The following is a 14,988-nucleotide window of genomic DNA, read 5'->3' as shown; positions in this document are numbered from 1 at the left end:
ACGTCTTGTCAACATGAGTGGGCAGTCTGAACAGACTCAGAAGGGATGTAGCTTGAAATTCCAGTGGTAAATTAGCTAGCTATGCAACGAATGGACTGGATACTCTGGTCATTATTCATAGATTTTATGCTAAACAGCTTTTTCAAATAAAATCTGGAGTCGTGAAAAGATCAATATCATGCATTTCATACATGCAGGAGGGATCAATTGCAAGTAACGTTACTCGAACTGGACCAGACTATGTAGCTAATTTAGCTAGCCTAGCTAAATTACCGGCGTTAGCAACTACCTGCTTCACCCTGGTAGCGTTAGGCTAGCTAAAATGATAACTGGTGGTTTGTACCTGACGCGATATTAGCGCAACACATTTGTATTTACTCAAGGCGCTTGATAGCATAGCTAGCTAACGTTAAGTGGTACAGAAATAGCCTAAATCAGCTAGCTTCATTTGCTAGCTAAAATGACATGAAGAACATGCCTTGGGATGACTCATCTTTTACCCGACTGATGTTAAATGCAACTTTGTTGTTAAATGCAACTTGTTGTTTCCGTTAGTAAAACATTGAGTAGCTGCATGCATGTAAGTGTGGTATATGCGTGAAGTATCCTTGTCCATGCTTGCCTGTGTATCTAGCTAAGCTAACTAGTTCACGTTAGGTAGGGACCCAAGATGGGTTTTGATTTGTCGTAAAAGAAGATGCTGACGCATGGTATGTATCTCATCCTTTTATGGCTTTTCGGGAATAATATTATCAACAATGGCATTTGTTTGCTGACACTGGCTACATAGGAAACGAAAAGATATGGATCCGCAGTTAAAAGGGAGAATATTCCATTACTAGTGGCTAGTTATCGTTCTCTGTTTTGCCGAGATTGTCTGCATAACTAGCTAATCGATTGCTAGCTGGATGACGAAGACACCCATTCTATGTGGATGAGACATTTAAATTGACGTTATTGCTTGGCTATCTACCTATATGCCATCGCCCCAACAACCCATTGTTTTATCTGGTCAACCATGGCGGTTAGCGGGGTGAGTCTCCTTTCTCAAGCCGGGGACGTGGCTGCTCCGGCCGCTATGTCCTCTTCCAATACGTCAGTGTCCGCCAGTCCCACGCCAGATGCGGACACCCGTGGCTGCGAGAACGGTGCCTTGATGGACTCTTTCGGCATCTTCCTGCAAGGCCTGCTAGCGATGGTGGCCTTCAGTACGCTGATGTGTGAGTACAGCCAGCCAGAAGCACACCCAGGCTGGAAATGTGACTTGTTTGTTCAGTATAGGCTTATTGTTGAAATTGGATAACCTGCTTAGGCTACTTGTTTTGAATTGTCTGTATGTTTTCAATTGGCAAGAATCACTGGCAGTCATAGCATTCACTGTGTCTCAAAAGACTGGATTGGACGGAGTTACTTTGGACACAAGACATCTATGTTGGCCCATCCCCTTAGTGTGCCTTTTTGGCCATGTAGTTTGTCCTCCCCTTTGATTCAGTGTCAATGTTTCCCTGGTAAAGAGAAACTTCAGTCACATCAGCAAGAGATGAGGAATGTTCAGCTCTCAGAGCAGCGATGATGCCTGATGCAGCTTTCTAAGCAGGAATTGGCTGGGCCTGAGCCTGCATCAGTCACACAGCCCAGCCCACAGCTTACATGCAGTAGTTACATACACAACACATAACAGAGTAGTATGAGGGAGCCTAAAGTTACAGCACAACCATATGAAAATGCCACTGTAAACATTAATTTGGGCATCAGACTAGGAAAACAAGCTCCCCTTTTGACAGGTGACACAGACACATACTTTACACACAGGCATGCACACACACAGTAAAGTACTTAACACACACTAGGAGATTGTTGTCTAGTGGTACCATGGCTGAAACACAAATTGAGGATTAGGGTATGTCCAGTAGATTAATGACCAGTTGAGTCATAAAGCATTGAACCACTTCTCACCCAGCAATCAATCATGTGTAATGGATGTTAGGAGAAAGGGGGGGCATGGAAACAAGATTACTATTGTTGGGAACAGCCAGAGCTTTATTTGTCAGCCATTACGTCACATTGAGAGAATACACACGCTCACACAGGGATTAATTAAAGTGTAGGCCTAGACTTTAAAATAACCCAGTGGCTTGTGCCTCTCGTACACATAGGGGCCTGAACCCCAGAGTAGCAGTCGGGCAGTTTCTTTCATGTAGGCTATTGTGTCTGTAGGGAAAAATGTTTGAACACATTCTCCCAACCTACAGTATCTCATCCCTATTCTTCCATAGCCAGGTTGGTAACCCAGGTGATCATGCTGAAAGATTCAAGTCACTGATATGCCAGTCACGTGGTCAAGACTGTGTGATATGTAATATGACCATGCCTGGTGTAACATACTCATATCACTAGCCGGTCCTCTTGATTACACTGCTAAAGGCACATTTCTTTAAGCTCATAAACAACCCAAGTATTTCCTCTGCTCACAGGCCAAGTGAGATTTGGCTGATAATGATAGGCACAGTAACATGAGCTTGACTACAATTTTAGTACAGTAGTGTGCCACTTCCTCTTTTACCATTCACCCTTCCTCTATAGTCTGACCTTGTGTAAACATGGCATCTCAATAGCTGACTTGTTAAGAGAATGTAGCCTAATGAACGTTGTTTGGTTCAGTCTTAAGTCTATTAGTTAGGCTATGGTGCCAGGTGTAACCTAGTTAAAAGGGAACAGTGAACTGCATTTCCCATCACACTGGCCAATACTCATAGAAAAAGGCCCCTTACATTTCATGCTGATATGTTGACCATCATACTAAACTTGATGATGAAAATGTAAAGCCTATTTAAGTTCAGACTTGAGCGGTCCTAAATGAATTTACATGAATAGGCTGATTGAATCTGCTCCTTGACATAATTAGAAGGACAGAGGTACTGATTCATCCCACCACTGTTGTTTGTGTCCGCGTGAGAAAGAGAGCAGCAGTCCTATATGTGACTCTCTGTCTGTCTCCTGTCCACAGTAAAGCGCTTCAGGGAGCCCAAGCATGAAAGAAGGCCCTGGAGGATCTGGTAAGACAGGAGCCATCTCACACCCACTCCCAACCAGTATTCAAGCTAATCCTCTTCAATAGTGCTTATGACCTAGTTACAATGTGAATACGGAATTGCTACTAAGATAAACACAAGACTGGTGCATGTTGTAATGTTATGTTCAGCTTTTGAAACAACTTGAATGCTCAGAGTTTTTAAAATATCCTCCTGTCCTGGCCAACTCTTCCAGGTTCCTGGACACCTCCAAACAAGCCATTGGGATGCTGTTTATTCACTTTGCCAATGTCTACCTGTCTGACCTCACAGAGGAGGACCCCTGTTCACTGTGAGTGTCTGTATATTTGTATGTGTCCGTCAGTCATTGTGTTTGTCTAACTGTGCGTATGACTGTATGTAGGATAGTCTCTTTATAACGTTGTCTACCTCTTCTTCAAAAGTACCTTCCTCTCCATCTTAAATAAGCATGCCCCTTTCATAAAACATAGAACTTAGAACAGATATAGCCCTTGGTTCAATCCAGACTTGACTGCCCTTGACCAGCACAAAAACATCCTCTGGCGCACTGCACTAGCTTTGAATAGTTCCTGCGATATGCAACTTTTCGGGGAAGTCGGGAACCAATATACACAGGCAGTTAGGAAAGCAAAGGCTAGCTTTTTCAAACAGAAATTTGCGTCCTGCAGCACTAACTCCAAAAATCTTTGGGACACTGTACTAAAGTCCATGGAGAATAAGAGCAGCTGCCCACTGCACTGAGGCTAGGAAACACTGTCACCACTGATAAATCCACGATAATCGAGAATTTCAATAAGCATTTCTCTACGGCTGGCCACACTTTCCACCTGGTTACCCCAACCCTGGCCAACAGCTCTGCTCCCCCCGCAGCTACTGGCCCTAGCCCCCCCCTTTCTCCTTCACCCAAATCCAGACAGCTGATGATCCAGAATCTGGATCCCTACAAATCAGCTGGGCTAGACAATCTGGACCCTCTCTTCCTAAAATTATCTGCCGCCGTTGTCGCAACCCCTATTACTAGTCTGTTCAACCTCTCTTTCGTATCGTCTGAGAGTCTTAAAGATTGGAAAGCGGCCGCGGTCATCCCCCTCTTCAAAGGGGGAGACACTAGATCCAAACTGTTACAGACCTATATCCATCCTGCCCAGCCTTTCTAAAGTCTTTGAAAGCCAAGTGAACAAACAGATCATCGACCATCTCGAATCCCACCGTACCTTCTCCACTATGCAAACCGGTTTCCGAGCTGGTCACGGGTGCACCTCAACCACTCTCAAGGTCCTAAACGATATCATAACTACCATTGATTAAAAAAACAGTACTGTGCAGCCGTTTTCATCGACTTGGCCAAGGCTTTCGACTCTTTCAATCACCGTATTCTTATCGGCGGACTCAACAGCCTTGGTTTCTCTAATGACTGCCTCGCCTGGTTTACTAACTACTTCTCAGTGTTCAGTGTGTCAAATCGGAGGGCCTGCTGCCTCTGGCAGTCTCTATGGGGGTGCCACATGGTTCAATTCTCAGGTCGACTCTCTTCTCTGTAAACATCAATGATGTCGCTCTTGCTGCGGGTGATTATTTGATCCACCTCTACACAGACGACACCATTCTATATACATCTGGCCCTTCTTTGGACACTGTGTTAACAAACCTCCAAACGAGCTTCAATGCCATACAACACTTTCCGTGGTGCTCTTAAACGCTAGTAAAACCAAATGCATGCTCTTCAACCGATCGCTACCCGCCCGCCCGCCTAGCATCACTACTCTGGACGGTTCTGACTTAGAATATGTGGACAACTATAAATACCTAGGCGTCTGGTTAGACTGTAAACTCTCCTTCGACTCACATTAAGCATCACCAATTCAAAGTTAAATATAGAATTGGCTTCCTATTTTGCAACAAAGCCTCCTTCACTCATGCTGCCAAACATACCCTCGTAAAACGTACTATCCTGCCGATCCTCGACTTCGGCGACGTCATTTACAAAATAGCCTCCAACACTCTACTCAGAAAATTGGATGCAGTCTATCACAGTGCCATCCGTTTTGTCACCAAAGCCCCATATACTACCCACCGTTGCGACATGAATGCTCTTGTTGGCTGGTCCTCGCTACATATTCGTTGCCAAACCCACTGGCTCCAGGTCATCGAAAAGTCTTTGCTAGGTAAAGCTCTGCCTTATCTCAGCTCACTGGTCACCATAACAATACCCAAACAGAGCACGCGCTCCAGCAAGTATATTTCACTGGTCATCCCCAAAGCCAACAACTGCTTTGGCTGCCTTTCCTTTCAGTTCTCTGCTGCCAATGACTGGAACGAATTGCAAAAATCACTGAAGTTGGAGACTTATATCTCCCTCACTAACTTCAAGCATCGGCTGTCAGAGCAGCTTACCGATTGCTGCAGCTGTACACAGCCCATCTGTAAATAGCCGATCCAACTACCTACCTCCTCCCCATATTTATTTATTTATTTATTTATTTTCTACTCTTTTGCACACCAGTATTTCTACTTGCACATCCTCATCTACACATCTATCACTCCAGTGTAAATAGCTAAATTGTAATTACTTCGCCACTATGGCCTATTTATTGCCTCACCTCCTTACTTCATTTGCACACTGTATACATATTTTCTATTGTGTTATTGACTGTACGTTTGTTTATCCCATGTGTAACTCTGTTGTTTTTGTCGCACTGCTTTGCTTTATCTTGGCCAGGTCGCAGTTGTAAATGACAACTGGCCTATCTCGTTAAATAAAGGTGAAATAAAAAAATTAAATAAATACCTCAACCTTGAAGTGGATAATCTCTCTTCCTTAGTTACCTTATAAACTTCCTCCTGGATGCGTCTCTGGGCATGCTGCTTATCTATGCCGGGGTGAGGACTGTCAGTGCCATTGTAGAGTGGAGGCAGTGGGATGCTCTACGCTTCGGAGAATACGGTGAGGATCAGGAGAGTGTGTGTGTGTTTGTTGGTGTGGATGAGATCCTTTCACCCTGTAGTACACATGATGTCCAGAAGAGGGCAGAGGCTACCTCGTGCACTGCAGTGCTGCAATGTCATCCAGATCAAACAGTGGACCACTGTTAAACTCTGCCTCAGTTGAACAAGTTATGTTTGCTACAATGAACTTTCCCTGGTTCTTTGATTTAAAGACACAATATGTAGTTGAAACAATTACAAAGCAGTCACCCTGCTTCTGTTTTGGTAAAAGGCTGAGATGGGCCTGGAGAAATGTAACCACTCAACAAATATTCAGAGAAGTTGGGACATTTTTGCCGGGCCTCACTTGTAAAATACTATTTTAGGGTTTGGGGTTTGGGTTAGAATTGGGTTTTGGTTTAGAGTTAGGGGTTAGGGAAAACAGTATTTGGAGTGGGATTCAATTGTTGTTCCCAAAAAAGTCCTCACAAGTATAGTAAGAGGTGTGTGTGTGTGTGTGTGTAGGAGAGCCGGTGCAGTGCACTGCGTGGGCGGGCCAGTGTGCTCTCTACATCCTCATCATGATGTTTGAGAAGGTCCTGATCATCCTGGTCCTACTCATCCCCCAGTGGAAGAAGGTGAGTAGGGGGGGCATATTGGGTAGGGTCCTGACCTATGACCATTTCAGTTCAGACCATTTCGTATCAGTTCAGTTATATTATCCCTGTGGGAAGTGTATGAATTCTAACAGTAAAGTAAACTTTGTCTGTTGTTTTAACTTAGTTGTGTTAATGTTTGTATTTCCTGTCTTGTTTGTTGTGCTCATTTGTGTGTCTGTGTATCACAGCTGGCTCTCCTGAACCCCATAAACAATCCTCAGTTGGAGCTGGCCATCGTCATGCTCATCGTCCCATTCTTCGTTAATGTAAGTTAAGTGTGCAGTGCCTCCGTGAGGCAGGGCTCTATGAAGAACATGGTATCATATGGTATTACTTCATAGGTTGTTGTTTGCGACAACTATGTGTATTTGATGTTATGTTTGTTGACAGATTTTAGCCAGTTAGGCTTGTGGTGTGTGTGATCAAACTGTCTCAGTCATGTGTGTCTGGTGTTGTACTTGCTCAATGGGCTGTGTACCATATGTTGTCCTCAGGCCCTGATGTTTTGGGTGGTAGATAACTTCCTGATGAAGAAGGGGAGGACAAAAGCCAAGCTGGAGGAGCGGGAGGTGGGGGAGGATGTGCGGGGCAACCGTAAGGTGCGCTACAGACGGGCACTCTCCCACGACGACTCGGAGTCTGAGGTAAGACCTGGACCCCACCACTAACACAGGGCCATTTATAAAGTCATGGACCAAAAAAATGGTAAAAACACAATCATACATACATTACACACAAGCTGGTTTTGGAAAGAGCTCGGGAATATAGACTAAAGTCCTTGATTTGATTCTGAGCCTCGTCCACCTCTCCTCCTTAACCCCAAATTCCCTCTCTTTGCAAACCTTGTGTGGCCTCTCACTCTCCTACATTGCCTCAGGCTGGTGTAGCCACTGTGCTAAGCTACATCCTCCCTGAACTCCACTAGCTGTGTAGACAAACCCTGTGTGGCCTCTCGCTCTCCTCCATTGCCTCAGGCTTATGTAGCCACTGTGCTAAGCTACATCCTCCCTGAACTCCACTGGCTGTGTAGACAAACCCTGTGTGGCCTCTCGCTCTCCTCCATTGCCTCAGGCTTATGTAGCCACTGTGCTAAGCTACATCCTCCCTGAACTCCACTGGCTGTGTAGACAAACCCTGCCCAGCACCAGCAGGAGCCTCTCTCTGGGCTGTAAATCATTCCACCTGGTGCCCATGGTCAGTCACTTTACAGGCCTGTAATCTCCTCCACAGGCCAGAGACAACCACCACACTCACAAACATTCATACATTAAGTAATTTAACAGTCTGCCTCGAGCAGGGGGAATTCTTATGAATCAGAAACTGTAAAAACAAACTGTTCATCCGTTAGGAGTTTTTTTTAGAGTCCAGAGTTGTTGCTTTGGTATCAAAGGTTGAGCTTATTGTGAAACCTAGGCGATTGGTTTCTTCAGTAACAAGAGGGTAACTCATGACTCAGCCATAGCACTTAGAGAATTTTTATTTAACCTTTATTTAACTAGGCAAGGATTACCGACACCAACATTCCCTCTTATTGAGGCAAATTTGCTTACGTCTGTAATATTAGGTGATTAGGCTACACAACTTTCCTGCATATTTTTTGGTTCCAAAACAATTATTTGTTTAGCATTTAATTTGCATGCTTCCTGCAATGAAAATATCTACCCTGTCCCTGTTTTAAGGTTTCCAGCTCACACTCCCTCTCCCCTTTTCCACCCAGATTGAAGGGAGAGATGCATCCTGATAAGCACAAGCATACGACTGTTGTGAAACAATTTTAAATGTAATTAGGGGGGGGGTTAAACACTTACTGTTAGGGTAAGTGGACCTATTAAGCCCACTTATCTTTGGATATAGATATTTTTCTTAAACAAATTCTGCTGTTTTAACCAATTCATCTGGTTGTTATATCCGATTCATCTGGTTGTTATATCCATAAGTTTTTTTTCTTCCAAGCCAATCAAATGTTATTGACAGTTATGTGTAAGTTCCCACTAGTAGCCAATTTCAAAGTTGCAAAAGGTGTGGACTAACATTGAATTCTTACTTACAGGCCTTTCCCAACGATACAGAGAGAAACAACATTTAGAAATTATAAAATAGTCAAACACATAATAATACATGTTGTCCTAGGTCTCTCTTTATGTAGTGTTGTCTCTTGTCGTGATGTGTGTTTTGTCCTATATTGTTATTTAATTATTATTATTTTATCCCAGCCCCCTCAGGAGGCCTTTTGCCTTTTTGGTAGGCCGTCATTGTAAATAAGAATTTGTTCTTAACTGACTTGCCTATTTAAATAAATAAACACAATTAGTAACAATTTATACAAGGGGTTCCACTGCCGAGGTAATTGAGGGATATATGTACATATAACTAGGAATAAAGTGACCAAATATTAACCGCAGCATGTGATCAGTCAAAAAAAGTTGGTCCAGGTATGTGTTTAACTATTCAGTCTGGGTTCTACTAAGCTAACATGGATTTTTTTTTTAGATAGTAATACCACGGATCATTTAGCTATTTGATTTAAAATTTGAGGACCCCTTTAGGTATAAAAAAATTATACAGTACTAGTCAAGTTTGGACACACCTACTCATTCAAGGGTCTTTCTTTATTTTGACTATTTTCTACATTAGACTAATAGTGCAGACATGAACTATGAAATAACACATGGAATCATGTAGTAACCAAAAAAAGTGTTAAAGAAATCTAAATATATTTGAGATTCTTCAAAGTAGTCACCCTTTGCGTTGATGACAGCTTTGCACACTCTTGGCATTCTCTCAACCAACTTCACCTGGAATGCTTTTCCAACGGTCTTGAAGGAGTTCCCACATATGCTGAGCACTTGTTGGCTGCTTTTCCTTCGCTATGCGGTCCAACTCATCCCTAACCATCTAAATTGGGTTGAGGTTGGATGATTGTGGAGGACAGGTCATCTGATGCAGCATTCCATCACTTTAATTCTTGGTCAAATAGCCCTTACACAGCCTGGAGGTGTGTTCTGGATCATTGTCCTGTTGGGGGGAAAAAATGATAGTCCCACTAAGCGCACACCAGATGGGATGGTGTATCACTGCTTAATGCTGTGGTAGCCATGCTGGTTAAGTGTGCCTTGAATTCTAAATAAATCACAGACCGTGTAATCAGCATAGCACCATCACACTTCCTCCTCCATGCTTCATGGTGGGAACCACACATGTGGAGATTATCCGTTCACTTACTCTGCGTCTCACAAAGACATGGCGGTTGGAAGCAAAAAATCTCAAATATGGACTCATCAGACCAAAGGACAGATTTCTACTGGTCTAATGTCCATTGCTCGTGTTTCTTGGCCTAAGGAAGTCTCTTCTTATTGGTGTCCTATAGTAGTGGTTTCTTTTCAGCAATTCGACCATGAAGGCCTGATTCACACAGTCTCCTCTGAACAGTTGATGTTGAGTTGTCTGTTACTGAAACTCTGAAGCATTTATTTGGGCTGCAATCTGAGGTGCAGTTAACTCTAATGAATGTATCCTCTGCAGCAGAGGTAACTCTGGGTCTTTCTTTCTAGTGGCGGTCCTCATGAGAGCCAGTTTTCATCATGGTTTTTGCGACTTCACTTGAATAAACTTTAAAAGTTAGTGAAATTATCTGCATTGACTGACTCATGTCTTAAAATAATTATGGACTGTAGTTTCCCTTTGCTTATTTGAACTGTTCTTGCCATAATATGGACTTGGTCTTTTACCAAATGGGGCTATCTTGTGTATACCAACCCTACCTTGTCACAATACAACTGATTGGCTCAAAAGAAGGAAAGGAATTCCACAAATTTAAACAAGGGACACCTGTTAATTTTAAATGCATTCTAGTTGACTACCTCATGAAGCTGGTTAAGAGAATGCCAAGGTTGGCTAAATATTTGATTTGTTTAACACTTCTTGGTTACTACATAATTCCATGTTATTTCATAGTTGTTATTCTACAATGTAGAAACTAGTACAAATAAATAAATAACCCTGGAATGAGTAGGTATTTTCAAACTTTTGACTGGTACTTTGTATGTATGTGTATATTAGTTGTATTTATTGTTATCAAGAAAAATGGGTCAATTTATATTATTACTTTTTGTCTATCACCCAGCTCTAATAGCACTATTGACATTGTTGAGTGACGAAAGTCGCTCTGGATAATAGCATCTGCTAAATAACTTGAATGTGTATATATAGCGGTGAGGGCATCGAATCCTTACTTCTAGACCACCAGGGAGCTGTATCTAATATTAGGAATGCATGTCCTATGGAATTACCGTCACATAGACTTTGGTAGTTTCTCATAGACATCTGGATGTAGTGTAGCAGACTGCCACCACATTGCGCATTTCCTCCAATCAGAAGAACCATCTGCAATCCACCAGTGTGGCCCAAACCCACTATTAAATGAACCTCCTGTACACAGATCATATATAGCTTTAGTAATCTGCCTCAAGCTAAAAAAAAAAAAAAATGAACAGTGTCTACATAGAGATTAAGAGCAGTGATCTTATAGGTGGTGGGAAATAGCAGGCTTGTTTTATAGTGATGAGTTGGACCTAGTTTTTGAAGTTACAGATGCTGACATATTGGTTATGCTGTAAACAACCCTCTATACTACACCCAGATGCTTTGACATTTGTTCCTTCCACTTTCACACCTCCCTGGTGGTCTAGTGGTTAGGATTCGGCGCTCAACACAAGTCAGCACAACTTTTTATTTACACTCTGAGTACTTCTCATTTTACCTGTGCATTCAGAATATATTCAGACCCCTTGACTTTTTCCATATTTTGTTGTACAGCCTTATTCTACAATGGATTAAATATCCACACAATGCCCTTATATAGGCGGATGTGTGCCTTTACAAATCATGTTCGATCTATTGAATTTACCACAGGTGAACTCCAAGTTGTAGAAACATCAAGGATGATCAATGGAAACAGGATGCACCTGAGCTCAATTTCAGGTCTCATAGCAAAGGGGCTGGATACTTACCTAAATAAGGTATTTCGGGTTTTATTTTTAAGACATTTGCAACAACTTCTAAACCTGTTTTCACTTTCATTTTGGGGTATTGTTTTGTAGTTTGACGAGGGACAAAAAACAATTTTAATACATTTTAGATTAAGGCTGTAATGTAACAAAGTGGAAAAAGTCAAGAGGTCTGAATGCATTCTCAATGCACTGTATGCATGTGTATTTTATGATCTGAATGAATGGGTAAAAGGAGAGGTACTCTAGTGTAAATAAAAAATGATTGTGGTGACTGGGCTACGGTTGTCGGGCCTTCTTGGAAAGAATAAAACTTGTGTTCCCTGACCGGGAATCGAACCCGGGCCGCGGCGGTGAGAGCGCCGAATCCTAACCACTAGACCACCAGGGAGCTCTGTGTGGAGCCTGAATTTATGTCAGATGGAATGCGTGACAAAAGGGAGGCGCCTCTCCAAAAGGTGTAATTTACCAGACTGCCACCAGGGTGAGCACTTTTTTTTAATCCTAAGCAATCAGCCTCTACCCCCATCTTTCCACCCCTCTGAGACAGATGGATGAAGAATGATGCGTTTCTTCTGACATGGGAGATTTGCTGGCTGCTGTGAGCATTTTAAACTCTGGGATTCAACTCATTTGACCCATATTGCAGTGTTCTTTGAATATCAGCCATCCAGGCAGTGTGACTTCCTTTGGTCTCATTTCCAATCTCTCTCTTTACCTCTCTCAGATCCTGTTCTCGGCTGACGATGAGATGGACGACTCGGAGGAGGAGGATGTGCGCCGGCTCACCGGCCTCAAAACGGTCAAGAAAAAGAAGCACCGTATGGGGATCCCTGTTTAACCTGGGCCTACCCAGGCTGACTTGGTCTAACCCACTCCTGTGTCCACTCGCCTCACTTCACGTCCCCACTCTCTCCCTCTCCAGGCCCCGTTGCCCTGACTGGAGCCTCCTGGGAACATATCGTCTAGATTCCTCTAACAGCAGGCTAGCATTGGTCTCTTTGTGAGTAGGGTGCCTCTGTAGGGAGGTGGGATCATGGAGGACTGCAGATCATGGGGACTATTGGACTGCCTTTACTACACATTTGCATGGGACTCCTGCAGCCTCTACACTGGGAATAGAAACACTCGGGAAAGTATTTTGCTGCAGCTAACCACGTCTGAGATTCCACCATAGATCTATCACTTATGGTGGTGACACTCATTGAAGAAATGATTTGTTATGATTGTGGAAAACCGTTAACACTGGTGTATTATAGGAACGTTTGGGACTGGTTGAGTGGGTGACGCAGTATAATTGCTAGCACCCCTTTTACTGTGGTTCCACACGGTCTCTTAAGAGGCCACGGATAATATTAACTGCATCAGGTTACGCTGTGAATGGTTGTTACTTTTTCTGTGGTTTAACAGATGACCCCTGTTGGATGTAGAGGGAGAGAACAGGCACCTGGGATTGCACTCGGTATTTCCCTTGCCTTCAAGCAAACCTCTGTCATTTTAACATTTTAATACATTTGATACTCATCTTCCGAATCTAAAAGTGATTGTATTCCTCATTTAGATTCCGTATATAAAATGTATGTCTCTTCCTCAGCTAGGCTGACTGCAATGGCCTGTTATAAGAGTTGGTGGAGGTGTGCGTCTGTCTGAACTTCTCATTCATGCATGTGCGGGAAGTTTAGGATGATGCTCCTATGGAGGCTTTGCTCTGTAAACATGCAGTGTTTTTATAATAACACTCACATTTCTAACTCCTAAGCCTATATCATGACTGCAGAGGGAGGACGGGTCAGGACAGTGCAGCTTGGCTGTGTGTGTCTCAACCATGCACCACCCAACCTGAACCTAAGGGACTGAGACCCCTATCCCACTGACGGTACAGCCAGGCTTTTAGGTCTGCAGGCCTGGATCGGGCCCTTCTCTCCCTGTATGTGTATATGACTTAGCTAGGATCACTTCTGTTACCTCTTTATTCCTAGTCTTTGGTGTGTCCTGTTTTTATTTTTTTACAGTAAGTTATTTTGGACTAAAACCATGAGACTGAACCTACACCATGTGTTCTTAATTCAGAGACGGAATAGATATGGGACCTGAGGGTGTGTCCTCACAACCAATGTTCAAACTCTCTGCTCTTGCCCCCATCACTGGTCTAAGGATGTTCTTTGTTTGTTTTGTATTTTTGTATTTGTTTTGTTCATTCCTTGTTTTCGACAATGTGCCTGTGTGAATTTACCATGTTTGTGCATGTTCATCTTGTGCCTCAGATCTTCAGACTTGCAGTAGCATTCAGTTGGTTTGGCTCAGATGTTGAGAACTTGACAGAAGCACAGACCTCTAGACTGGGAGTGACTTTTGGGCCGGTGTACAACCTACAGTACAGTGGAGAGCAGTGCGGGTATGTTTGTATGTTTGTGTGTGCAGTGTTGTAGTACTCGAGACTGGTCTCGAGACCACATATTGAGTGTCTTGATGTCAGATACATTTGTACTCTGTCTTGACTCGGTCTAGAACAGTGACGACTCGTAATTTCTTCCCGATACCAGCAGAGTAAAAGTAAAACATAATTATCAACTTCCATTCAGTCAGTACATAAAACCACTTCGCCAGGCCAAATATATGTATATGTATTCAGACCCCAAGACTTTTTCCACATTTTGTTACGCTACAGCCTTATTTTAAATCCTCAATCTACACACACTACCCCATAATGACAAATCAGAAAGATTCTTTTTAGACATTTTTGCAAATTTATACTGAATTAAAAACTGAAATAAATAACTTATTGAGGTAAGTATTCAGACCCTTTGCTATGATATTCTAAATTTAGCTCAGGTGCATCCTGTTTCCATTGATCATCCTTGAGATGTTTCTATGACTTGATTCGAGTCCACCTGTGGTAAATTAAATTGATTGGACATGATTTAGAAAGGTACACACCTGTCTATATAAGGTCCCACAGTTGATAGTGCATGTGAGAGCAAAACCAAGCCATGAGGTTCAAGGAATTGTCCGTAGAGTTCCGAGACAGGATGGTGTCGAGGCACAAATCTGGGGAAGGGTACCAAAAAATGTCTGCCGCATTGAAGGTCCCCAAGAACACTGTGACCTCCATCATTCTTAAATGGAATAAGTTTGGAACCACCAAGTCTCTTCCTAGAGCTGGCTGCCTGGCCAAACAGCAATCAGGGGAGAAGGGCCTTGGTCAGGGAGGTGACCAAGAACCTGACGGTCACTCTGACAGAGCTCCAGAGTCCCTCTTTGGAGATGGTTGTCCTTCTGGAAGGTTCTCCCATCTCTGCAGCACTCCACCAATCAGGCCTTTTTGGTAGTGGCCAGAAGGAAGCC

General features: G+C 43.1%; 1 protein-coding gene and 1 non-coding gene across 4 annotated transcripts; one reads left to right on the top strand and one right to left on the bottom strand.

Moving 5' to 3' along the window:
- Positions 1 to 5: 5 nt before the first annotated feature.
- On the top strand, positions 6 to 14,381 carry LOC110527953 (store-operated calcium entry regulator STIMATE). 3 transcript variants are annotated; one of them, XM_036983436.1, is made up of 10 exons: positions 6 to 710; positions 1,030 to 1,220; positions 3,008 to 3,056; positions 3,268 to 3,363; positions 5,876 to 5,997; positions 6,504 to 6,616; positions 6,826 to 6,903; positions 7,132 to 7,281; positions 12,371 to 12,464; positions 12,569 to 14,381. In XM_036983436.1, the coding sequence occupies exons 2-10, from the start codon at positions 1,079 to 1,081 to the stop codon at positions 12,610 to 12,612; spliced, it is 888 nt and encodes a 295-aa protein (XP_036839331.1). In that variant the 5' UTR covers positions 6 to 710; positions 1,030 to 1,078; the 3' UTR covers positions 12,613 to 14,381. The 3 variants fall into 3 exon arrangements, with proteins under 3 accessions (XP_036839331.1, XP_036839330.1, XP_021465272.1); XM_036983435.1 differs by having other exon boundaries at positions 7 to 1,220; XM_021609597.2 differs by having other exon boundaries at positions 11 to 1,220; positions 12,371 to 14,381.
- Positions 11,963 to 12,034, bottom strand: trnae-cuc. The gene has a single exon. It is a non-coding gene; the product is annotated as a tRNA-Glu (tRNA).
- Positions 14,382 to 14,988: the final 607 nt, after the last annotated feature.

Source organism: Oncorhynchus mykiss, chromosome 7, assembly GCF_013265735.2.
Source record: "Oncorhynchus mykiss isolate Arlee chromosome 7, USDA_OmykA_1.1, whole genome shotgun sequence".
NCBI classification, from domain to species: Eukaryota; Metazoa; Chordata; class Actinopteri; order Salmoniformes; family Salmonidae; genus Oncorhynchus; species Oncorhynchus mykiss.
This window is presented reverse-complemented; position numbering and strand designations above follow the sequence as displayed.

Excerpts from the sequence above, each read along its gene's own strand:
- LOC110527953 (XM_036983435.1), top strand. The coding sequence starts at position 1,019 with ATGGCGGTTAGCGGGGTGAGTCTCCTTTCTCAAGCCGGGGACGTGGCT. Across the intron at positions 3,364-5,875 it reads GAGGAGGACCCCTGTTCACT|TTACCTTATAAACTTCCTCC; the intron begins GTGAGTGTCTGT and ends TCTCTTCCTTAG. Across the intron at positions 12,465-12,568 it reads GGTCAAGAAAAAGAAGCACC|GCCCCGTTGCCCTGACTGGA; the intron begins GTATGGGGATCC and ends CTCCCTCTCCAG.